General features: G+C 34.7%; 2 protein-coding genes across 7 annotated transcripts; one reads left to right on the top strand and one right to left on the bottom strand.

The window, feature by feature from the left end:
• Positions 1–299: 299 nt before the first annotated feature.
• LOC125505010 (PHD finger protein rhinoceros-like) lies at positions 300–16,818 on the top strand. Of its 5 annotated transcripts, none has more exons than XM_048667916.1 (7): positions 300–458; positions 805–897; positions 1,754–1,858; positions 2,232–2,383; positions 2,892–3,071; positions 3,405–9,034; positions 11,010–16,818. In XM_048667916.1, the coding sequence occupies exons 3-7, from the start codon at positions 1,793–1,795 to the stop codon at positions 13,025–13,027; spliced, it is 8,046 nt and encodes a 2,681-aa protein (XP_048523873.1). In that variant the 5' UTR covers positions 300–458; positions 805–897; positions 1,754–1,792; the 3' UTR covers positions 13,028–16,818. The 5 variants fall into 5 exon arrangements, with proteins under 5 accessions (XP_048523873.1, XP_048523874.1, XP_048523871.1 ...); XM_048667917.1 differs by having other exon boundaries at positions 300–789; positions 848–897; XM_048667918.1 differs by having other exon boundaries at positions 301–407; positions 848–897.
• On the bottom strand, positions 16,697–24,536 carry LOC125505011. 2 transcript variants are annotated; one of them, XM_048667919.1, is made up of 19 exons: positions 24,181–24,536; positions 23,997–24,075; positions 22,229–22,374; positions 21,926–22,123; positions 21,663–21,870; positions 21,328–21,454; positions 21,101–21,236; positions 20,834–21,018; positions 20,577–20,745; positions 20,312–20,516; positions 19,428–19,591; positions 18,616–18,930; positions 18,380–18,538; positions 18,110–18,278; positions 17,949–18,049; positions 17,666–17,836; positions 17,367–17,536; positions 17,163–17,281; positions 16,697–17,091 (listed from the first exon to the last, which is right to left on the bottom strand). In XM_048667919.1, the coding sequence occupies exons 1-19, from the start codon at positions 24,256–24,258 to the stop codon at positions 17,063–17,065; spliced, it is 2,928 nt and encodes a 975-aa protein (XP_048523876.1). In that variant the 5' UTR covers positions 24,259–24,536; the 3' UTR covers positions 16,697–17,062. The 2 variants fall into 2 exon arrangements, with proteins under 2 accessions (XP_048523876.1, XP_048523877.1); XM_048667920.1 differs by having other exon boundaries at positions 23,997–24,110; positions 24,181–24,265.
• Between the last annotated feature and the right edge of the window lie 2,427 nt (positions 24,537–26,963).

Here is a 26,963-nt window from a genome sequence, read left to right as displayed (position 1 = left end):
GTCGCCAACACGCCAATGAGCAAAACTCGTCTAGGCAGAAGTAAGAGTGAGATGAATAGATTCTCCGTTAATTGAAATTCTGACAATTATAAATAATAATTCGTTCTACAGCAATTAGGAATTGTTTTTTCACTAGTATAGTTAGTCAAATTGTGCATTAGATGCAAACTTCTTGTGGTATTAGCATTATTTATTATCGATCGGCGCAAGATGTACGGGCAAATACCCGTGCTAAAAAGAGAAGAATAGAGTTGCGATGTCGTAGAAGCGTAGACAGCAGTCAATGAACAATGGTGCTGCCCCCTACAATGTCAAATTGTTAGGCTTACAAATGGAGTCTAATGGAGGCGATTTAATTAAAATAGTTGGAAAATCACCATAAAATGATGAGAAAACCGAAGCAAATGGTAAAGAACGATTTATTTTTAGTGAGGATTTGTTCGGGTCGTTTTGAAACAGTGAGTGTATGACTAAATATCATCAAAACGTATATGTTTACAATTCGGACATGGGAGCCACCTCTGCTATTTGACAATCTACTTTTTGCAGTTATTTACCTATTTTATTTATATTTTGCCTCCAAAACATTGTAAATTTGGATTCTGCTAGTGTTCAGAGGCATAACGGCTTTGTGGGAAATATGGAAACCCATTAGAAACACCACTTTTACATTGTGCATATAGCGTATGCAAGAAATTTTGTGTTTTTAATTATTGCAGCATTCAGTGGTTCTAAAAAAGCTGTCTGTAATGGTTTGCCACAATTAATATGAACCTTTGATAAACTAAGGTATATTTTGGTCAGATTTCAGATTAGTGACTAAAGAAGTACGTTTTCAATTTTGTAGAAAGTTGATACATGGTAATCCCGTACACTTCAGTATTTTAAAACTATGTAGTAAGTATAGTATTTGACTATAAAGTATGATTTTTATTTTCGCTCACATTCAGAATGTGAATGAATGCAGAGACTAATAAAACCATTTTGGATGTGCGTCCAGATTAACGTAAATGCAGCATTCACAATTCAATTAGTTGTTACATTACATATCAATGCAATGTATTTCCACTTCTATTGATGTGATGTGATACTTGTGTGCCATTGTATACGTGCTAGCAACGTTTGATATGTGGTTCTAATTCACAAATATGTCGCTCATTATTTGCTGTTACCCTAAACACCTGCTTTGATATGCACCGATCTTAAGAACATCAAGCCATGACCTCGAATAAATTGTGCACATCCATAAAGGCTTGATTGATCTGCATTCAGTATTTGTTAAAGGCGAAAATGCTTTTGCACTTTTAATCTGCGCCCTTTTGGTCAAGTTTCACTAATGAACATGACCCTTTTAACTGCTGTTCAGGTTTAATTCAGGTGCAAGTCGTCCTCATGCTCTATTGAAGAGATATACGTGTATAACGATGTGTTGATCTTCATTTTAAATTATAAAGTATGTTGAAGTTTGAAAAAATGGCTTGAATTTGGAGCACTGATACTGCTACTTATCATTTATTATTTCAAAATCTATCGATGGTCTTTCAAGGTTAGCTTGCATTTACTCCTACCTTTTACATAAGTAGTGACTAATTTATTTACTTGTTATCGAATTTTCATTACTTGGATGATAATAATACAATTAAAGAGCGCTCGGACAATAATGTGATCTTATTATTTCCGAAATTAGTTTTTACTAGCTGTTTAGTTTAGTTTTAATTTGTAGTTATTAAATATTTCTTATTTTCATTTCCAGGTCTCATAGGCGAAACATTCTTTGTCCTATTGAAGTGAGATGTCACAGAGAGCAAAGAGGCCTAATCGATCTGAGGATGGCTCTGTCCCTGTTAAAAGGCGCAAAGTAGGTCAATTTTCCAAATAGTTTAACTTGTTTAACTTAGGAAAATCAATTTTTTTATAATTTTTCCCATTCATACAATTTCAATTTATTAATGTTTGAATATCTGGTATATCGACTTTTCTTGCTTACATTCTATCACAAGAATTTGATCCGGAAGTCTTAAGCTATTTTTTAGCTACATATTGAAAAAGTATCTAAAATTGAATTTTAATGGCAAACAAAATATGCAACAATGTTAAAAGAAGATGGTAATATCATCAAGTAAACGGTTGCAGCGCGTTTGAATATATATCATTTTGGATAATTGTTTACAATTAACCAACTGTTTTTCTTTAAGTAATGTTGAAGGTATGTTAAATTCCTCTTTCTCCAGCGGACGGCGACCGAGGAAGAGGAGGCGGCCTCCCTGGCCGCAGCACAAGCATCCCAAGGATCTTGGCAACCCCGTGCTAGTGACCTCAAAACTATATACAATCGAACTACGACTGAGGCTCCGGCTGAACTCTTTCGTAAAGATCTGATTAGGTAAGCAGAAAACAGAGATTTACTTGTAATACACTATTTATTAAGAACCAGTTGAATCTACTATTTGACCAAATAGCAGATCTACTAAAGTAAATGTTTAAAATGCAGATATTACTGGTAATAAATGATAAGTGTAAAGGTAGTTTTAAATATGGTTTTTTGATGTTATTGACGGTCTTATGGTGAAAGCAAACATAAATGCACAGTAGGTATGACGTTTCAGCTCGTTTGGTCTGCGGTTTGTCTATATTATATTATCATTATGCGTTCTTTATTCACATTCTCCATTATTCTAAGGGATTTAAAATTTTCACTTCAGAATTCAATTTTTATTAATGGTAAACCTCAGTTTAATTTTCTTAATTTGCTGTTTTGGAAAATAATTATATATCTAATTTTACGCCTAAAATGGCTAAGCGAAACGTCAAAACAATTTTCTTTTGTATGTTGTAAATAGCTATGTGCTTTATTTCAATGTCTTGTAGCTAATATTTTTTTGTTCTCTCAGTGCCATGAAATTGCCAGATTCTGAACCTCTGGCTCAAGATGAATACTGGATAATTATAGACCAGTGGAAGCAAGAGTGGGAGCGAGGAGTTCAAGTACCGGTTAATCCTGATTCACTACCAGAACCATCTGTTTGTGTGACCAGGACTAGACCCTACAAGATCCAAAAAGATTTTAAACTGTAAGCATTTTTTAATCGGTACAGTTTATTGGTTTTTAATTTAGCAACATCAAGCAGATGCAAGCAAAAAATAGACCCTTCAATTATTTTTAACAATACTAATTATTAATGAACCCGGCAAGATAATAATTACTGTAAAACAAATCTAATAAATTGTCAATTTTTTACTTGTACTAGGAGGGGTCAAGTCAACTACTACTACTAAATAACATAATATCTGCAACAATTAAACTACTATCTAAAACCAAAATACGTTTTGAACAAATTGCGAATAGCATCCACACCAGCTAAAATAAAATGCGAAACATTAATTTACACAATTTTATGTTGCAGGCCCAAGAACAAATACATTCGAATAACCAAGGACGACAATTTTGACGGGGAGAGTCACGCCTTTTCAAACGCTCCAGCTCAAGCAGAAGCCGCTTGTTCTTATGACTTGGATGAATTTGATGTGTCTTGGCTCCGCATATTGAATGCGGAACGAGCTTCATGTGGTTTAAACTCAATATCGGAAGATCAGCTGGAAAGAGTTATTGAGAGACTTGAACTGTGTTGTTGGGACAAAATACAATCCATTTTGAGAAACGAGGAAGGTCTAGGAATTGAATATGACGAAAACGTTATATGCGATGTCTGTAGATCGCCCGATTCCGAAGATGGAAATGAAATGGTATTTTGTGACAGTTGCAATATTTGTGTACACCAGGCGTGCTATGGAATTACGAAAATACCTGAAGGTCAATGGCTGTGCTGTACTTGCTATATTGGCAAAAGGCCCGATTGCATGTTGTGTCCGAATAAAGGGGGAGCGATGAAATCAACCCGCACGGGATATAAATGGGCTCACGTATCTTGTGCACTTTGGATACCTGAAGTCAGTATTGGTTGTGTAGAAAAAATGGAACCCATCACAAAGATCTCAAGTATTCCTTCCAGCCGATGGGCGCTAATATGCGTACTTTGCCGCGAACGAAGAGGTGCGTGCATTCAGTGTTCAGTGAAAACGTGCAAGACTGCGTATCATGTAACGTGCGCTTTTAAACATGGACTAGAAATGCGTGCTATCATTGAAGACGAAAACGCTGATGACGGAGTCAAGCTTAGATCGTACTGCGAAAAACACAGTAAATCTAGTAAGAAAAGTGAAAAAAGTGTGTGCTCAGGATCTGAAGACGATGATTCAAAAAGGAAGAAACGGAAAGACATGACAAACGAAGAAAAGAATCAAGCTAGGGCTGCAAGGTTGCAAGAAATAGAGGCCGAATTTTTCAAACATGTGACAGTAAAAGATATTAATGTGCATATCGAAGTAGACCACGAAGGATTGGTGTCCATCTATAATTACTGGAAGTTGAAGAGGAAAGCCGGCAGTAATAAACCGCTTTTACCGCCGAAATCTGAGGACGTCGATGTCTTATCCCATAAAAGAGAACAAGCAGACCTGGAAAAGATGAAAATGTTTGTTCAACTTCGCCAGGACTTAGAACGGGTTCGAAATTTGTGCTACATGGTGAGTAGAAGAGAAAAATTAAGGCGCACCTTTTTCCGATTGAGAGAACAAACGTTTTATATGCAAGCCACATTATTGCAGAATTCCGCAGATACTTTACCAAACACTGTTACTCAGGCTGTGATGGAGGCGAATCATGGCCCTTCCATTTATGACCGCTTATACTCTCATAATGAAGCTGAAGATCATACTTTAGATTTCGAAGTGAATTTAGCTAGAATAGCTGGAGTTAAGTCGCCTTTACACTCAGGGGATGAACAAAAATCAGATGCAAATGGACTTTTACGTGATTTAAATCCTTATAAAAAAGTCTATTTAAATGGGTCTTCCAAAAGGAGAAGTGCCAGCTTATATGGTAGCAGTTTATCAAGCGCTGAAAGCAGCGATGAAAAACCTAAGAATGCTAAAGAAGGTCAGCGTAGAAGTAGTTCCGAAGATGATAAACGATCACATAAAAGAAAAACAGCTTTGCCTAAAAAACAAAATCCAAGGAAAAAACGAGTTATATCGAGAAGTAAAATTGACAGTAGTAGTGAAGATGAATCACATCCAGTGAGCACAGAAAAATCGACACGTTCCCGTTTGGGACAGATAGCTAGCGAGCTTGGTGATACCGGGAGTGAAAGCGACGAATTATTACCAATAAAACCTACTCGTAAATGTGACAGTCAAAAGAATATGTCGTCAATATACTCAGATAGTGAAAGTTCTGATGTGTCAATGAAAAATGATGACAAATCCTCAAACACAACAAATGATCCGCAGAGCACACTCAGAACTAAAGCGGCTGTGAAAGAGTTTGCCAATAAACCTGGTAGTTCCAGAACCTCCAACAATAAGTCTAGTTCGGAACAGTTGAAGAAAAAACCGAAGCTAGATGAAAAATTAACGAAAAGGACGGATTATGTTCAGTCAGATCTCATAGTGCCACAAAGGCAAGCAGCGAAGAAAGCCTCGGAAAATCTGAAACTGACAAATCGCTCTAAAGAATTGCATACGATGCTCAATCAGTTGGAGGATCCCAGTCCGCTAAGATCAGATGACAAAGAGAGGAAAGAGGTGAGGGTAAAGTCGAAAGGTAAATCCCCCAGGGAGATACCGAGGGACAAACTAGAAAACGAACCTAAGGAAAAAGATAAAAAGAAGGAGCACAAGCAAACCACTCCAGATCAATCTAATAGAGAAGTTGACAGTCAAGATCTATTGGCATTTGTTCCACAGAGGCAAGCGGCTAAGAAGGCAGCGGAGCACATCAAAAGTGGAATGGGAAAAACGGTTCCCGTTGTATCTTCTGATATAAATCCGCTGTCGGAAAGCGTAAGAAAAGATGCACATGAGACAAACGCAAAGGCGAAAAAGGATGTTGAAGCCAAACCAAAACCGGAAAATAACAAGAAAGAAGCGGAAATACCTAAACCACCAACTAAAGTTCATGAAGCGAAGAGAAAGGCATCAATGCAGTCTGCCAACTCGTCGAGCAGTTCATCATCTTCTTCGAGTAGTTCGTCGGATTCAGATACTACTTCCAGTTCAGACAGCGAATGTGAACCACAGCCGGAGAAACAGACTACTTCTCAATCGCAGTCGGAGGGCGTATCTTCGGTGATTTCGCCTCGAGAAACGGCTAAGCGAAGTATTCACGCCAAGGACTGGCCCTTTCTTGACAAGGGACCCCGTCCAACGGCGTCCTCATCTTCCTCTTCCGACTCGAGCGATTCCAGTGCACCTTCAACGCCTCGCAAAGTTTCCTCAACGCCGCCAAAAGCGTCATCCCCGTCAACGGCATGGAAACCCTCCTCGGTTGCGGAGAGAAAACCGTCCCCTGCGCCAATTAAGAAACCCCCAGTCACTGCATCTAGAAAACCCTCCCCTACTGCAGCCAGAAAAACATCTCCTGTCTCGGCTAGACAGCCGTCTCCAGTTAGAAAGAAACCAAACTCTTTCGTTAGAAAACCGTCACCTTCACCACCAAAAATGTCATCTGCGTCGCAGCCAAAAACCGCCAAATCACAGAATGCAGACAATTCAACACGGAACAGAAAACCCAGTTCCGATAAAGCTGCGCCGCCTGTTAAAAGAGAGGAATCGGCACGTCGAGGGCGAGGACGAGCTCAACGAAACCGATCTACCCGCTGTTCACAATCCTCCAGTGATCGAGTCGGAGAAGTTAATGCTCGGACAAGAGATCTGTTTGATGACCAGCGTGTCAGTATGGAAAGAGAGCAACCTAAAGACAATCGCAAGACAAAATCAAGCCTTAGTAGTACATATTCAAAAGTTGAAGAAATTTCCAAAACCGATGTCAAGCTATTCCCTCCGCTCAATAAGGCGGACAAGAAGCTAAAGGAAAACTTTTCCGAGTTAAGTCACAACGAGATTGATTTGGAACGGGAAATTAGGGAGCGAAAAGCTGATAAAGAAAAGGACGGGTACGCAAAGTCAATATCCACACTTGACCGACTATTTGGAACACCAAATAAGAAAGCTCTTGGATCAACTATCGTCAAAGAACAACCGCTGAAAACAGTGGAAGAACATCAAAATCTTCGGGCAGATGTTAAAGTGAAGAACAGCAGAAGAGACAAGGTATTGGAAAAGTCTGTAGAGCCACATCACGACTTCAATAAAGTGGAGCATTTAATGAAGTCGCCAAATAAAGAGCTGAAGGAACACATTGAAGACTCACAAGTATCAGACAAGTTCTCTATAAACAGAAAATCTCCCTCGAAGTCCAAAATTCTTGAAAAATGCATGTCTGGTGACACAAAAGAAAATATTAACGAACTTGGATTATCTTCACATAAAGATACAAATATTCGTGACGAGATCTGTACAGCAGATAAAATTGTTGAAGATCATTTACAATCACAAAAATTGAAGGACTATGATACACAGATTGAATCGAGAGCACAATGCGTAATTCCTTCGTATAGTTTGGATGTTAACAGGACAGAGCTTAATGATTATGATCGAGAAACTACTAATGCGACTAAATCACTCGAAGCGCTCGAAGCTAAGCCAATGTTTTCTCCGCCTTCACAGACGAAAGAACCAGATTTATTAGATTTTGTGAATTTCGATGATAGTTTTGAACTAACTAAGGAAGATATGTTGAAAGGACCCATTCCATTCGCCTTTAATAATTCATCTATTGGAGAAGATACCAAAGAAGACAGTGCAAGAGAAACATTAAATTTGGTAGAGAAACTTCGAATGGGATTAACTAAAAAGTCGACTGGAGGAGATACTGATGATGGAGGAACTAGCAATGATGTAGAAAGCGATAAAGGAGAACACATGGAACAGGTGGTTCCTGATAATACCATTTCTGCAGTGGTGATACCAGAAACGGTTAATCGAGACCTTGCTATTATGAATACGAACAATTTCTGCAATCAAATTCCAAAAGAAATTGACAACATGCAATCGAATCATATTGGTCAGCCACCACACTTTTCCCTTCCAAATTCACTTCCACCCAATTCTACAGATTGCTTGAAGACTGTTTATCCTACGGCAAATCAAGAAACTCTTGAACCAAATGCTGCTTTAGGTAATGAACGATGGGTGCCACCTAATGGAAATTATTCTTATCTGCACTCTAATTCGTATATGAACGATCCGCAATTTCTACATCAAGGTAACATGCATCAAGCATCTCAACTATTGGAAGAGATTCAGGAGCCTTTAACCTCTAATCCATTAGTTGCACCACAACAAACTCCGATAAAAGAGTCACCGTTACCAGATCCAAGAATATTACAAACACCAATGTCGATAGACTGCATGCCCAGTCCATCACCTTACCCCGATATTCATCCACAAGCCAAATGGGCTGATAGCGCAGTTATGCCCAGTCGGAGATCTTCTAGTTCCAGTGAAAGCTCCAGCTCAAGTTCGAAAAGAGAGGAAGACGAGTCCAAAGTGCAACCAAATGCGAGAATTGGCAATCATTCTTCATCGGAAATGGGTTCATTCATACATTGCCAACTGCCATATCCACAGAATCATTTGGATAACTTTGGTAGTTTTCCGGATCCTTCTATTGTGCCAGTCAGTTTATTTCCACCACCAAAAGTCAACCCGCAGATATCATTTACACCTACAGGATCTACTGGTGTATTTCCTCCTGCATTTGGAGCACCATTCCCCACGCCATCATGCACAGCTCTTACCAAACCTGTGGAAGATTCGATTCCATATTCTGCAGCTTTCACGTCATCTGAGCATAATATGGCATTCACTGCAGCCATGGTTAACATTCCTACTTCCGTTGGACCAGCTGATGAACAAGCCATGGAACCATCCAAGCCTGAACCAATCGCAGATATTCCCGCTCCAAGTAGTAAAGCGTCGATAGAAGAAGTGGTACCATCTTCATTAGCCAGCAGTGATGTCCCGCCGGTATCTGCTACTTTACCATCTCCAAATACAACCGTTAAAAGTGCAGGTATGTTGAACATTTCAGACAAGTAATTTGATTGTTGCTGTAAAACTGATGTCGCTTATAAACGGAAATTTTCTGCAAACATTTACTATATCATAGAGCACAAAAGTAATAATTTGCTTTCTTTTATTTTTGAATCTAACTTAGCCATTTTTGCACCGAAACGCCTTGCTCTAATTAGATTGTAATTATAAAGGCAAGAATTATCAAAGAAGCAATTAAATCAAGAAACATTGGATAGCCGGAGGCTTAGTCTGATTTAATATATCTTGCCTCAAATGAGTCAATTTATTGGTCAAATTAAGTGCCGGTAGTGTCCTCAAAACTTAATAGTTCGATCGAAAGTATTTTTAGAAATCAGTATTCAGTTTCTGAATATTTGTTCTTAGCATTTTGTATGGACACTTTTGATTTAAAATTATAGAATGTTGTTCCTTTTTTCCAGGAGTTAAACAGAGTGTTTTATAGCGACGTGCAAATATTTTACGGGAATGGGAAGGCTATTTTAAAGAATACTCTTTTAGTTTTTCCGCGGAAATTTTCGATCTGAATTATGAGCAAAGAAGTTCTATGTTTTTATATCGTAATTCTCCCAAACAACTTAGAAATGTGTAGTTTTGTACACACTAACAACCTTTTGAATGAAATAACTTTCTCCCAGAATTGTTTTTCATTATAGGAAAATTCAACGGAAAATAAAGCCTTTTAACGCTACATTTTGTTTAAAAGCCCATCATAAAGGTGTTTAATTTGCGATTATCATTTTTTATTTTGAATATTTTAACATCAAATTACTCAATAATTATCGGTTTTAGTTTATTAAAATAATCTAAGAACGCCCTTAATATTGAATTATCGCCCTATTTGAACATGACCACGAAACAGCCTGTAAACGATCACGATATAGAAAGCAAACTGCATTTTTTTCCGCTGTGTTGTGTTTTTGTCATCATATTCAATGTTTGGATTTCTCTTAATTCTGTTTAATTTGGTTTTTTATAGGGAAAAACTTCGTAAGTACATAAAAAGTGTTTATAATCTTTGGGGACTTACATTTGTAGTAAATACAGGGCGTTTTATTTAAAATAAGCAATTCGACGTCTGCTTCCATTGTGTTTCCCCGAAAATTGCCAATTAACTTTAGATTAAAATTCAAGACGGTAAATAATTAGATGATTCTGAATGTTCAATTTTTTTTTCATAATAGCAACACTAATATAACTAAATTCTTCATTTGTCTTTACGTAAACGCAAAATAGTAATCTTGAAGAGGGTTTTAAGAGGCAAATGTTTTCTCTCGTAATAATAAAATGGAAATATTTCCAAAACCGTTTGAGATAGGGATGAAAGTTCGTACATAAAACGTGTTTAGAATCTCTAGGAGAAGTTAAATTTATAGTAATATACACGGCGTTCCATTTAAAATTAGCAATTTGACATCTACTTCCAATGTGCGTCCTCAAAGTGAGTAAGCGGGTTTTTACCATGATTTGAAAATTTAGGAATTTAGGAATTACTAGTTACTACTTAAAACTCTATTTTTAGGCTTACGAATATCAGTCGTATACATTAGAAAATGCTGAAACTACTTTGGCATGCAAAAATTCTTCAAAAATAAAACTCTTGTTGTTCAAAATGATCTTGGAAAGCATAAATCGAAACCAAACATAACGATGCATTTTTTGCCAGATGTAAATAAAACAAACATAAAAGTTTTTCACAGAAAAGTTATAACTATTCAGATTAAGATTTAATATTATAAATAATTACGCCGCACTGAATGTGCAAGTTTGTTATTAGTCTTTTCCGTTTTCAAAGTCGCATTCTAAAAATTATGATTCAAAGGTATTTCTTACTTGTATAGGAAGTACTGCCCTGTCGCATGTGTAATAAATTTTGATCCATATATTCGGGATATTGTATTTATGTAAAATTAAATTGATAATGCCAAGATAGTATAACTTTTAAACTTTCACAGGTAAAAAATCGCCTAGTAAACCAACCAGAACGTCAGCGCGGGTCACTTTGCAAATGATGAACAAATCTCCTGCGAAAAGTCCAGGAAAAAGCCCCCGGCAGGAGCCGTATCAACGACAAAGTGGATCAGGCAGAGGAAAAGGCGAAAGTAGAAGGGGTTCAGGCAAATCTGGATTGTCCAAGTCACAGATCTCATCGAGAGGTAGAGGTCGAGGTAAAGGTCGGGGCCGAGGTGCACATCATAACGATTTTGATTTCATCAATGCAAACACCATACATAACAAATTAGTAGGAACAGTGTATGATCTCGATTTCGATGACGACATATGTAACGAGAATATGGCGGATCTGAAGTCAATGAGAGAAAGAAGAAAATCTGTTGACATCCATGAGAAAAAGTTCGATTCGTTTTCTTCTCCGAGGTCGCCGAAATTCTCTAGCCCGAAAAACCGATTTACTGATTTGCGGGATTTGAAACCTCCCAGTCCACGCGAAGACAGTCGTTTGAAAGTTGACCTTGTTGCTCTTGGCAATCAACCGGCGGTTCCATTTCCGGATGTTGCTCCGCTCTTACCGGGACCAGTTGATATGAGGACTTACAATAGTGGATCGAGCAGTGATTTCAATCAACCTCGCTATAGCGAGCAAAACTTATTGAACTCATTCGATTCTGGCGCAGCAGAGGCTCAAGCGCATGAAGAGCTCGATAAAGACTTTGAAAAAGAACTGCAGACAGCACTAACCATAAACAAAGTTGAAGAACTCCCAGTGTCGGTTTCAGAATTCGTCAGAAACAATAACAGCAATATGAAAGTGTCGTTATCGGATTCCCGAAACCAGCTTAAGGTGAAAATCAAGGGACCAATTGCTAATTATACTTTTCCTGTTACGCCTTTACCACCACCTGCGATTGATAATGTTGCCAACATAACAGCGAATGCTTCAAACAACATCGTTGGCAATATACCTATTGGAATATCGACAGGGGGAACTTCCAGTTTGAGACGAATGCGCAAAAAAGAGCTTCTCAGACAGTACTGCACGCAAGATATGAACATGGATGATCCATCAAGTATGTGCAGTTTTAGCGTAATCCCACAGGCAGTGATCCCAGTAAATCGGACATCAATTACCATTCCAAAGGCCGTCGCATCAATGACTAGTATTCCAACTAAGGACGATTATCGAGATTATCGAACTGATGATCTCCATGAGAGCAAATACCATAAAAAATCTCGCGGGCTATCAAGGGAGCTGAAACAATTGGACATGGTTGACGATCTGAGCCATAGAAGACGTGGTTCAGCTGGTAGTAATGCATCGATCCCTGCCGACGCCGTCAAGCATAAAACCAGAGGACGGCCAGCTAGAAACTCGCAAGCTACTCCAAAGTTGAAAATCAAACTGGGAGCTACCAATAGTATAGTTCCAGAAGAGAAAAGCGACGAGCCTAGTGCGAGGCCGCCCAAGAAGCGTCTGGCCACTATGTCGAAACCTTCTGTCGAAGATCTGAAACGCGACAGCATGAAATTCCGAAAACAAATCATGGCAGACTTGAAGGTGATGGGGAAGAAGCGTGACAAAAACGACAAACACAAAAAGAAAGATCGCAAAAAGTCGGGACCGAAAGTGCAAATAATATCAGCTGAAACAACACCAACCAAGATGATATTTCGATTCGAAAAATCCAAACGGCGAGTTGATAAAGTGCGGACTAGTTGTGATATTAATAATGAAAAAGACGTACGGACTAAGGACTCAAAAGAGCCTCCAGTTGACGAGAATACATTTCCTAAAATTACTCCAATCAAACTGAAAATTTCTAGGTGTGGTGAAGGTTCTGGTTATATTATGAAACCTCCATCGGAAACAGATTCCGCGAAAATGGAAGATCAAACGTCACAACCTGGTCAGCCCCCTCCTGTACCGGCGGAACCGGATCCTTTAGAGGGTCTTCCCAACGCCCTTCAACAAGCACCTCCACCTTTACCACTCAATAAAGACTGTGAGGTTAGGTGATAATTGTGTAATAAAACATATTTAGTTAGCAAAGGAAACGGGCAATTGTGGCGATTGCCCATCAGGCGATGTACCTGAGCTAAATTAGAGCAATTGTTCTTAAAACATCACTGTGCAGGGTTTGGGACCCGTTCTTGAGATTATGTGGTAAGACATACATTGTGAGAGTATGACAACGTGCGCATATGGTTGTGAGTTGTTCGGTTTAGTCTGCTTTTAATATTTCCACTTTTCGAAAATTCACTTGTGCATGATTCTTTTAGTGGAAAACTTTTTACTTTTTGAATGATCTTAGCTGATTGAATGATAGATATTCAACTATAATTTTACATATACCATTTTTAATCTGTAACATTGTCTACTTTATCTGAAACCTTGATGTAATAAAGATATGTTGAGGCATATTTTCTCAAAGCCATAGTTGACACAAAGTAATAACTGTTTTTTTTTTATTGATCATATTTTGATAGTTGTACAAATTACCCGTCATGAAATTGTATTGTGGAATTGAATTTGAATTAATTCATTAATTGCTGGTAATTAAGGCAACAAAAACATGTTTATATCTCAAATAAACATTTCTTGTTGCCTATTTATCTAGTACGTTCCTAACTCTTCCCATGTATCTAGTACTAAACATTTTTAAATTATTATTAAATTTAATAATTAAATTGTCCATATACAAAACAGCAATTGTAATTTTATCCATTTTATTATTGTCATTCTAAATATTCTTGGTTGATATTTATTCACTGCATTTCGAATAAAGTAGCGTCAATTCATAAAAGTTAATTAATAGGCCAATTCACACAGCTAACACATTTGTGGGTACTTGGAATAGATACTAATGTTTATCGGTTATACATGAGGATCATTTGTTATTTGGTGGTATTTACTATGTGTTATATTAACAGCATTAAATACAAATATAATAAAATGGACTTTTTGAAGGAATTGAGTCAGCAACTGTGATGTCCAGTTTTTCATGATTTGAATTGGCAATATTTTTAAATGAGTGAGATCGCATTGAGTAAATTCACAAATTTATACAAAGTTCTATATGCAGGTATATGATTTGATCTTTTAATTATAGTGAGCATATTTTACCAACAAATAATGTAAAATCCTCAAATGAGACCGCCAATTAATTTCAACCATTTTTTTTTACTTACAATGTTTGGTGTATTTTGCTCATTTGTCAGAAGTTGCGTTTTTCCTGCCTATTGCTCATTTATAATGAGTTTCTTTTTTTCTTGTTTTCTTTTTTTCTTCTTTTGTAATAACTACTCTACCTTTTTTCTATTGAATATGTTTGTTTTGTTTTCTTATTATTGCTACTACTTTAAATAATACACATGGCTTCATGTGCATTACTTTAACTGGACATATATTCCTTAATCGATATTAGAAATAGTTTGAAATTTTGTGTATGATCATCATCATCACATAAGCATTAGTATCTCAATTTTCAAGTCACTTCACTTGTTTTGAAGACGATATTGTGCCTTGTAGTTGGATTAAATATCATTCGAAAATTGATTACTTTTTGATTGTCCGGAAAATAGCCCAAATTCCAAAAGTGGTTCAGTCATATGAGTAACCAATATACATATGGTAAATATGTTTCTGCGGTCTTTGAACATTACGAAACACATGTTTGGTTATTTCAATTCTCTTTTCTTTTTGTATACTACAAAAATATCTAATTAAATTAATATTCAAAACGCGACGATGACGCGTGAGATAGTGTAGGTTTTAATGTTTGTGTGATATTTATGAAGTTTTATTTATAATAAAATAGAATGGTATTGTACAGATGTTGACAGCAGTTCCGAACCCTGCGGCCACATTGTTAAAATGTCTTAGCGCTTAGATTATGAAATAAGGTAGAGAATAAAATAAGTTATTAATTTGTACAAAGTCAATTATATAAGGCCACGATTCGTAAAACATTGTAATCATATTTTTGTACATATTGTAAGTTTAAATGTGAATACTTTTTAAATATAGTGCTATTTATATTTCCATTTTAAGTGATTCGCATTGATCATTTTTATTAAATCTAAAGCATTGGCGAGGGTGCACGCATATTGAGCAAATGGCTTGCCGTGCAATATTTTGAATAATACAAGTGAAACAAAGTGATAAGTATTATATAACATTTGTAATGAGCTTATCACGGTACTTTTTATTAATAATTATTTTGAATATTTTTTTCGGGTTTCTATTTACAACGCTGATATGCAAAAAATTGTAAGATATTCAATAACTTATTTGAAGAGATTTCCTAAAATGTCTAGTGAAAATTAAGCCATTTGTTCTTTTCTTGTGGGCCAGCCATTATGCTGTGTGAACTCGTTGATTTGCAACATAGAAAACTTTCCACAAGAAAAACTTTTGAACAAAATTATTTTGAATTGATTTCCATCACTTAAACTCACCTTGTAAATCCTTTCTTTCGGCAATAAAGAAATAGTTTCAGTTTATTTCATTTTACTATTAAAATAATTCACTCGAGACTAAAAGTTCCATCTGACACCAAACTATAGTGCTCTACGTTCAAGTACTTAAATACAGGGTGTTCCGTAAGCATATGATCAAAAGGATACTGCGATATTCTTTGCATCAAAAGAAGACGATCTGACCTAACTTTTATTAACGAAAACTGTCTGGCTCTTCTGCTGTTAATGATCAAAGTTGTTCAAAAAAATGATCTTTTTCGAAATATCGGGAGAATGGTTCGATTTATTTTAGTGAAACTCGCTGTGAATTTCTTCTTATGTAAGACTCATATTTTGATGAAACAATCGAGTTCAGCCGTTTTGGACAAGGCGAGAATTCTCGAGGGTCGTGGTACTAAAACTACAAGAACTTTTTATTTGGTGGATGAAATAAAACTCATTTTTTTAATTATTTGATCACAATTTTGTGCTCTTTGTAATATCTCGTAGCATTCATAGTTTTCACGACACTCAAGAATTCACCACTTGCCCAAAACGGCTGAACGCGATTGTTTCGTCAAACTATGAACCTTACATAAGAACACATTCACAGCGAGTTTCACTAAAATACATCGTACCATTTTCCCGATATTTCAAAAAGATCAATTTTTGAAGAGCTTTGACCATCAATAGCAGAGGAGGCATTTTTTGTTAATAAAAGTTAGGTCAGATCGTCTTCTTTTGATTGAAAGAATATAGAAGAATATATAGTACCCTTTTGACCATGTGCTTACGGGACACCCTGTATATTGCTATCATAAGAAGGTCTTGTTGCGTAATTTTTATGTGTTGCTGATTAACCAACTACATACACCAGATATTCTGTGAATGGTATTTTTACAGTGAAAAAATTTCGTAATTTCAAAACCATTTACCAGACATTTTCTATTTACTCGGTGTTTTCTTATTTATTTTATGTAACATTTTTGTTGTTTGTTGACCTTGTTGATGTTACGTTCAATTCGTTTTATACAGTATGCTGGTGACATCTTCGGCTTCCTTAAAATCATTAATTTAGGTTATCTAATATATTTTTAATAAAGCTTTAGCAAGGGCGACAAGATTTATTATATTTTTTTACCTATTATTTAGTCGACTATGTAAATAGAATTTGTGGCTCAGTTTTCTTAAAGTTTTATTACCACTGTACAATGAAAATTGCACAAAATTATTGTAAAATGTTATTTAATTTGTACATTTTGTTTATAAGCCAGACTGTAAGATTTATGTGTATTGTTTAAAATTGTACACATAGTTGATTCATAAATTATATCCAGTTTTATACAAAAGGATCTGTGTTTTAGTAGCATTTTTCATTTTTCCACTAACATTTAATTATTATTGGCAAAACTAACAACAAAACAAATTTTATCCTAATGGAATCACACGCATACTTATCGTTAAGCAGCAGCGACTCAACTTAACTAATAAGGGAGCAGCTAGTCTAAAATGCTTTCGGCTGCAACATCTGAACTGACGATTGATGATGTCAGACTGAATTTTCAGAAGGAGCTCTAGATACTGACAACGTCTCTCATGGTGCTTGTGTTTTTCCATCACTAGCTATAATTATTGTTTTTTTTTATGTTTCCTTCCACTCAGTGGTTGGTTTATTCCAATTATATTCCACTTACCTTTCTCCTGCTGCCCTGCTGAATCCAGCGTAATTCTTTTATCAAGAACTTTAACAAAGTCCGAAATGGAAGGCAAATTATGATCCTTCACTGGAACTTTTGTTTTTAAAGTTTTCAAACTGCAAAAAATATATTAATTAGTTGCGTATGCTCCACTAAAGCTAAATACGCAATATATATAATTACGAGATTTTCTCTTCTTACATTTTGTTACATTCTTCAGGAGGTAAAAGCTGAGAAATGAAAATTGTAACGAATTTTAAGAGATCGTATAATCCCGTCGTTGATGCATAGTACACAGCAGACAATAGCAATTTTCCAGTAGTTTCCGGACACCAAATCTGCTTTACGCTGTAAAACCGTCTCACTAGATTCTACAATCAAAACAAAAAATATAACGTATTTGAACAAAAATAATTACAATGCCCGAATAATTAATATGCTGTCTGAGATCTAGCTCACGATTTTTGTTCGTGTAAATTTATTTCGATTATTTTACTTACCGAGATTTCATCTGTAGACTTTTTAGGCTTAATGGCTAATTCGTAAGTGTTATGCGCCTTACCAAATAAAAGGAGTATGGAATAAAGTACGAGCTGAGACAGCCAATTTTTACTCCGTTCTGATGTTTTTATCAACAGTACTTCAATGAGTTCTCCATAGGACACATAATACTAAAAACACACAAATAAATAAAAACTGAAATATCCGAAACAAAACGACGCATTTTTTTCTTGATCAACGCGTACGATTTGCTACTTTTTGAAATAATTTACTGTCACTTACTTTGTCGAAATATTGGAAAATGCTGGATAGACATTCCATAGGTATTATCTCTAAACTACACATATTATAAAGAAGAAATATATACTTTCTGAAGTGGTTAACTAAAACATAAAAGGGACAATTTACAAACAAATACGTACAACAAATAATAAAGCGTTTACCATTATCGGAACTACTGGGTTCCACATTGAGATGAAAAAATGTCATTAATTCAGCAATCACTGGTGAAGTTTTTAATGATGGCATGTCCGTTTTAAAATATGTTCTTCTACTGAGGGATCTAATATCGGTAAACATACCTACACTCGTCTCGCAAATTATCTCAAAAGCCTGAAAATTACATTTCTATAGAAAACATGAATATCTATATTTTCTTATGCATATTGTATGGAAATACAAAAATCCAAAGTTCTTTGAAAAGTGCCACGTACTTTATGTTGTAAACCTAGATTAACCAATTTCAAACTGTTAATACAATCGGAGAACAATTCCATAGCCATTTGCCAAACAACAGGTAGCTGGGCAGCCGTCAAAACCTTCGCCCTCCACATAAGACTCCAATGACAAATTGTCCAAATTTCTTCTACGAACTGAAGTATTTGTTATAAAAAGAGTTAAATTAGCACCAATTCGAGCTAGTGAAGCCTTGAAAACACAATTTGCATACCTTAGAATCAACATTGTCAATATTCGGAGCTGAGATCAATGTTTCCCATGCAATATGCTCATTAAGATCGAATGCTTCGAAAAGTAGAGCGGTTTTCCTTACAATAAGTAACATTTCTCCACTTTGCTTATTAAGGGAATCCATAAAACGTTTCGGATATTCAGTTTTTAGAACGGTAATAGCGTTTATGCAATTAGAGCAATTTGGAAAACATTTATTTATGTAGTTCAGATAGCTTAGCAGAGCACGCAATACTTGCGTATTATGCCATCGGTTGAAAAGTATGGGAGCGTGTGCAACAAACCCATAGAGTATCTAAAAAAAATATATTCATTTAATAAAAAAAAATTTTGAATCAACCTACTTCGAATATACTGGAATTTCGATAGGTCATTCCAAGATATATATATTTCCCATTAGGGTTAAAATGCAAAATGTCTGTCCTCCAGAAAAATAGATCTAAAATTTAAATATGTATTTTCAAATAATTTTAAGTAAATTCCAATATTTCAAGTCATAGAAGAAGAAATATCAAATTAAAAATTCCGTCAAACTAATTCGTGGAACTGTTGAAAGTAGACTAGACTTCCGATATATTTGGGTAAAGGATGAAAATATTGTCAGAATATTTGGGTAAAATTCGTTTTCATTAAGAATTTCAATTGCTTGAGAGTTATCCGAAGTTCAATAAACTCGCTTGTGTGATAAATAAATAAAATATTATCATAGGTGACATATTGTAATATCGGCATGAATAAGACGCATAATTCGTTGATATATTTGAATGAAAGTGCTACGAAATTATACATTACCTCATAGTGTTGTTGTGATAAATATGTATGGTCAATTTCAGCCAGAACTTTGAAAATGTTTGCTACAATGTACTCATTTGTGGCATGTAATGCTACTAGTGCTTTCAGATTTGGATATAATGCATCTGCAATTGATGCATTCTCGCTAGGTTTCCCTAACATATCTAAAACATATTCGGTTTAGAGAACTTATAAACATTTTACACTATCAAATATCCTTGGAGTTTATTTACTGCTTCAAAGTAGTTCGATTTTTTATAAGAGTAAGTATAGATACTTTTTTGTATGTTAGAGTAAGTATATCATTTGTAAAAGTACAGAGTGAGCAAAATTGGTCGTTTTTGCCCGTTTTGGGTGAGAAGAGCTCGATTTTTTAGAAAAAAATGGCGCTTTGCAATTGGTCTTCTGGTAAAATGTTTATCAGATACAAAGGGCAGAATTCAAACATTGTTGATTTTAACATATTTTTATTACTGGAAATATAAAAAAACGTAGATAAATTTTCAATAGCCAATGATTGGCAGAGTAAAAGTCACATAAGTAGACAAATATGCGAAGCGTCTCAAAAAAGTTCCAAGATCAACTTCGGTTTATATATTTATACGTCCCGAGTTCGATAAAGGAAGACATAAAAAATAAGGATAAACAGTCTAATAAAGATAAAATCAGCAATTTTAAAAGTGAAAAAGTAAAAAAGAAAAAACTTAAGGCCTTAAAAGGAATGACGCCAATTTTGAATGACCCTGAATTTAAAACTGTTAAAAAGGCCAGTGTCATATTCAGAAGACTAGTATTGTCAGTACATGTGAATTTTGGGCAATTTAAAAGTAAATAACATTCTGTATATCAATGTATTTCAAAAATTATTTATCATGTTTTCTTACCTTGATTGGATAATGGTCGTACTTTAGTGGGCTTTCCTCTAAGCGTTATATAAACTGCTTCATAAAGCAGATCACTTAAACCATAAAGAATTTGGTTGTTTGCCTTTTCACTGCTCAATAGGATCTGCACGATTAGACTCCAATTTTGTAAAGCATTGGTATGACTGATACAAGACTCAACTAACGCCGACGCTAATTTGGGATTCTAAATTCAAGCAAATTTATTTAGAGATGAAGGTGTGTTCAAAATTGCCAACTAACTTACAAAAGTTTGAGATACTTCGCTTAGCTGCATTAATAAAACTTCATTCGAGTCATTTTTATAGGAGAATATTACACATTTAGCAGCTCCGGACGCAACTGTAAAATCTTTACTGTGCATATATTCTACTAGATTATCCAACACAGTCTTAGTTTGAAGAAATTTGGGCGCTCTATGAGAATGAGCAGATCAAGTTAAAATCAAAATCAGAAAAGCAGATCTATTTGTTGGTGGTAAATTTAATTTTTCAACATACTCACTCTCTAGAAATAAGGGCTAACATATCCAAAGCTTTGAATCGAATCTCGTCATTAATATCCTGAAGACGATCCACAACTATAAGGGTTAACTTTTGCATTGCATCACTCTTCAAATAAGACCTGATTTTTTCATTTTCAATCATTTTCAAGCATACCTTTATTGCCTCTAATCGAACTATTGCGATCTAAAATATCGAAAGTTGATTAATAAAAGAGCGCGAAAAGCAGTCATAGGGCAGAATCTAAAGAAAAGCTAAATCTACTTACTTGATTCGTAATCAAATGATGTAATACACGAGCGCATTCGAAATCACCGACAAATACTTGTGGACACAATTGAACCCAGATCCACAATTCTCTAGTCAATGCTGTCGTCGAAGTGGACAAAGTTGCTCCGAAACCACTAAAATTCAAACATATTTTCCAGTTGAACTCTTTCGAGAGTTTGACGAAAGTATAGTTAGATTTTAGGCGATTAACTAAGATACACTTACCAAATTTTTCTACAGGTGAAATATAATAACCTAATGTATTTATTAATTAGTTGCCTATTTTGAAGATTCACTCCCATTTTCAAAAGTTCTACATTTATTTTACAAAGGATTGTAAGAATTTTTGCAGCTGAAAATAAATATATAACATGTTTAAATATTGCGCTATGAATTTATGACTATTTATGACTATGAAAAGCTTGACCAATTTAATTATTTAAGTCGTAGGACTTAAGGAAGATGTGTTCTTGCGAGTCAATTTAAAGCGTAAGTCGCTATTTTTTTAAACAACTAATTTATCCCGCAACTTTTTACCAAAAGACTGCTAAAAAGCTTACCAAATATATATGCTGTAACTAGCAACGATTTGTAGGTGGAATTTTCACAAATATGTTTTAAAAGTGATAAAAATGAGCGAAACACATCCCCATCTAAAATCCCCTCTTTATGAGCTTCAAGCACGAATTTGTCTAGAAATTGTACGATGCTGTATCGAAGAACTTGCGCCAATAGTGACTTATCAATAAACAGAAATTTCGTGCTTTTCTGCAACAGACACATAGATTAGTCATTATTGAAAATCAACTTAGATTCAACTTACAAGAAAAGAATTCACGAGCTTCTCATTTTTGAGGATTTGACACAAATAATCCATTTCGAGCGGAAGTTTAAATTTGAAATGTTTTTCCAGGTCAAATCCCTGAAATCCTGAACAATCGAAGTAAAATCTGAATAGGGCGAAAATTCCAAATGCAGTTCTATCCATTTTGCAAAACTGTACAAAATTACATGCTAGATCCTGAAAACATCAAAATATTTGAAAGTTATCAAATTTCCATAGCATTCGCTAGAAACATTTTTTGTTTCAAACGATGGCTAAAACCCAAAATTAAAAAAACATTACTGAAAATATTATCGGCTCATAGGCAAGTTGGTAATAGAGGGATCCTTCATCATCACTTGAGGGCTCGTACAACTTCCAGGTGAACCCTTTACGTTGAATCTTACGACATTTACGTAAAAACTCTTTATAGTTAGCACATTCCTCTTCTGGAAAAAAGTAATTATTTAGTTGAAGAACGATACTTTAGGCTTGATTGTAGACGTGAAAAGTTTTTGGTGTAAATCGGGACAGATTTCGAGACGTGCTAATTATTTTCTTCAGTTACTTTATTAATTTGCCTCAATTCTACAGTCATTGGCGTTAACTGTGAGCTTTAAAGTGTGTTATTTTCATGATCAGGTTACCTGCAGTCAAATTAAGAAGCAAATAGGAGAAAGAATAAGAATATAGAAGATATAGACGATGGTCGTAAAAATATGAAAAAAAAATCACAATTGATGGTTGTTCTCCATCACAGTATTGTAGGTAGGTAGGTATTTTTGAGACCCGAGAACAACACACACCCAAATAGAACATGTATCATTTATTGAAAAAGAAATCACTCGCTAAGGAATCAAAGTAATTATTTTAATATTTTTCCGACATATTAAATTTTACATTTAATTAATAAGTATTTCCGTGAATTGTAAAAATTTGATGAAAGCCGTACGAAAAAGACCGACAATTATTGCGGTCACAGCCAAAAAGCTTGAGGCAGACTATTATTAGAAAGAAAGGGTTTTTCAGTCTTGTCAGGCAGACTCATGTACGAATCCGACGCTATTTCCGCGTGTTGCGTGTTCTTTTTGGGCGGCTGCGTGAGCGACCGGCGCTAAACAGCCTTACGTACATTCGGGAACCGTTTCTCTATCAAGAAGGTTCCAAATTTGACTATTTTAAACCTGAATCTAATACTCTATTTATTTTGTTCAAGTATTAACTATAATCTATAAGAACAGGTTTTAGGTCAAGTTATTTTCTGACTAAGCGCAGCTGATGAAAGCTATTAGACTCGAAATTCGTTCTGCATGTGCTTGAGATTACTTTCTTCTTCTTCTAGCCGTTTTTCGTCCATTATTGGACATATATATAGAGATATGCCCTTGAATCAACTACTTTTATTTTAAGTTGAAAAATATTATTTCTCGAAGACTGATTTGCAAAAATGTAGCATGCCAAAATTGGCAAAATAGTAGTTGAAAAAGTTTAAACATAAAGAACTCGACATTCATCACAAAGTTGATCCTTGAAAAAGGCAGGGGACCAAAAATTGACGTCAGGCCTGCAAGTTTTACGGTATATTTTCCAAAGAATTGTACGTACTTGGGTAATCTTTAATTATTTAGGTGTACGTACATAGATATCTTCTTCGTGTACAAACTAAGTACGGACATAATAGTACATATTACAGACCAACAATTTATTTTTTTTACTATTTTTTCTGTACTCCTAAAACACCGCCAGACAACACCTCCAGAGGAATGACGCCAATTTTGAATCACCCTGTATACAGGACAACATTTTTGTATTTGCTAGCAAATGAGTTAAACATGTAAGAGTGCTGAAAGTTTGACCTTAATAGTAAAAATAGGTCAAACTACATATTTCAAAAGATCTAATAAATTACTAACAGCTCAGATAAGGAAGAAAAGCAGAGTTTGGTGCATGCTGCTAAACAGAGCCCTGAACTTGTAATCTTTTTCTATATGATTATCTGCTTTATATTAAACGCTTTAAAGTCTAAATCTAAAATGCGTCTGGATGAATTTCAACAAGGAAATGTTCTTACCATCATCTCCATCAATGGTAAAGTTTGAAAAACTGCTTATAACCGATTCAGGTGCTTCGGGTGTGGAACTTCCTGGATTCTGGAACATGCGGGGTATGGGTGGAGAGCTCACAGCTAAATTTCTCACGTTATCGGAGAATATAGACGAAAGTTGTCTTTCCGCCAAGACATTTCGCAAACTTACTTGGGGCGTACTCGTTGCTATTGGACTTCCAACATTCATGGAAATGTTTAATTTGCGCCTCTTACTAGGAGACGCCATTGTAAAAGACGCTCGCACACAAAATAACAAACCTTTGTAGTTAACTGTAATATTGAAAAACTCAAATTACTCCTACAAAGTAACTAGCGGTTCCCGCGATTTTTGTGATTTGACAATTTTGAAGGTTAAGAGATAACTTGATTTAAACTTGAATGTTTTGCTGGTTGCCGTTATTCTGACTCGTACGATTGTCGAACAAAATGTTAAAATGTAATTTAAATTTATTATCAATTTGTAGTATATATTTTCTTCCAATAGTTGCTTCTTATTTAACTGTTTATGTGTATTGAAGAAGAGGGAGACATCATTATGTATTTGTAAGGAAATATGAACAAAAATACATAGTAATAAGAATAAAGCAATAAAAATGAACAGGAAAGACTAATATTTTTCCTGATAGTTTATTTGCCTCAGGAACTCTACTTATTTTATTTTAAATAGTTTTTTGCATGAGTTGCTATAAACAATTTTTCAGCCATGCAGACAGACATTTACTTTTTCTATACTCTTTGGAATAAAAACACATTTTTAATATTGTACAGTTTTCTCCAAATGGGTACATTAATTTTATTTAATTCTTCAAAAATGCAGAACATTGACAAATTTTAAAATAGCTCAGATAACGGGGAGTTTCTTGATTGTAGAAATATGATCGAAAATCCAGCATTGTCCAAATACAGTCAGTACAGTGTTAAAATTTGGAAAATATTTTCTATCTATTAATTAATAATACCCATGTATAAAATTGATTCACAACCGACATTCAAAAGATGACTACAGTATAAGCGACATACTGTGAAATTTATATAAAAAATTTAAAACTAATTAAAAAAATATTTATTGATACAAATTTAAATCCCCTTGATCTCAAAAGCGCTTCGTTTACTAACGTTCAAGTTTATGCAACAATAGTACTTCCATCAAGTATAATTATTAATAATTTCCATTCAATATAGGTCCCAAATAATGTTTAAATAAACAAAACCTTCTATAGAGTTAATTCAGTATACTGAAATAACTTGCAGCCCAACCAAAATAAGACTTTATTGGCATTTTGCGTTTGTTCAAACACGGACTATTATTTTTATTAAAGTAAAATATGTACTTACTTTCTTACGATGCTGCATTTTTCTGTTATTTCGCTTAATTAAAAAATAACATAAAAAACAAAAACTGAAAAACACACTCACAAAAGTCCATGCTAATTGAACAAATGTACAATACATACAAATTTTGAAAATAAACACTGTCTTTCAGACATATACATACTGAATGGTTTTTGAATTACTTTGCGCCACATTTCAGTTTTACAGTGTGTTTACAAAAACTGCGCTACTTCAAATATAATTTTTCCAAACACAGCATGCATGCATATGTATAATTTTTTTCGGATTAAGAAAAATACAATATGCTCTCAAGTTACCATTCCATATTTAAAGCTTAAAAATTGCGTTTTTTGACATAACTGATTTTAGCGCAAAACCTACTTTCTTCTTGAAAATATTGACTCACACACTGAAAAAAATTAAAAATATTACATTTTGAAAACTTTCAGTTGCCAAAGATATATACATATGTATTAGGTGAATAAATTATACGTATGTTGTTTAACGCTCAATGAAATAAAAAAAAATCACTTAAAAATATTTGGCAACCGCTCTTTAAAACGATTATATGTTCCAAAATGTGCTTCTTATTCTATTACTTCAGGGTCTATATTTGCTTACAGAAAACAATAAAAATAAAATGGTATAAATAATATTTCTTCCGATTTTTGTTGCAGATATACAAGTTTGAAAACTTTAAAGAACATATTAACGAAAATATCGCTTGCAAACAAGAAATTTAGAAAATCTATACCTTCACATTTATAAGCCTGTTATTTTATTATATTCATGTAATCATCAGAACTGCTTTCGAGTCACTAGATACCAATATATTTGTTTTATTATTTCCATATTACCTATAGATATATAAACGAATCACTACACCTGCAGATGACGAAGAAAACAGGAAAAATCATCACATCAACTTATAGAAATATCGCGTAATTATTGCCCGGTAATTTACATAACAGATTAACAAATTTTATGGCATACAAATTACTACCAAAGGGGAAATGTCTCAAAAATATAAAAAAAAACCGGAATCTAAAAATTTAATGGTGCATTTAAAAACTAGATATTTGGCATTAAAAAATCGATTTTTTCGATCGAGCAGATCTGCGTTATTTTTTAGACAACTGATGTTACTACACTTGGTGAACTACTACACTTAGTGAACAATTCAATATTGTGAATAATTGAGTTAAAAGTAAAAAAAGGTTTAAAATGGTATTTTTTGGTTTGGTTTCATAAACCTAAGAGATGGGACGGATTTTAGTAGATTTTGAGGCAATGGAAGAAAAAAACTACGAATAAACCGTTCATTCTAATACACATTAGAATGGTAGCTTATTAATATTGATTTCTCTACTACTCGTCACATATTGAAGAAATTGCAAATATTGTAAAATTTAGAGAACAATGATGTCGATATTTTATTCCAGGCAGCTAAACTTGTTCGATATGAAGAACTAAATAAATCATTCATTTGCGACCATAATCTTTTTACCCTGTGTGCACAATGTATCTACTTATATTGGGGCAAACGTTGATGTTAGGACACCCGTAAACGATTGGTAACTTAGGTAACTCCCACACTCG

Source organism: Dendroctonus ponderosae, unplaced genomic scaffold, assembly GCF_020466585.1.
Source record: "Dendroctonus ponderosae isolate FM_Combo_2020 unplaced genomic scaffold, Dpon_F_20191213v2 Dpon_F_20191213_61, whole genome shotgun sequence".
NCBI lineage: Eukaryota > Metazoa > Arthropoda > Insecta > Coleoptera > Curculionidae > Dendroctonus > Dendroctonus ponderosae.
Note: the sequence above shows the minus strand (reverse complement) of the source record. Positions and strands in the feature narration are given on the sequence as shown.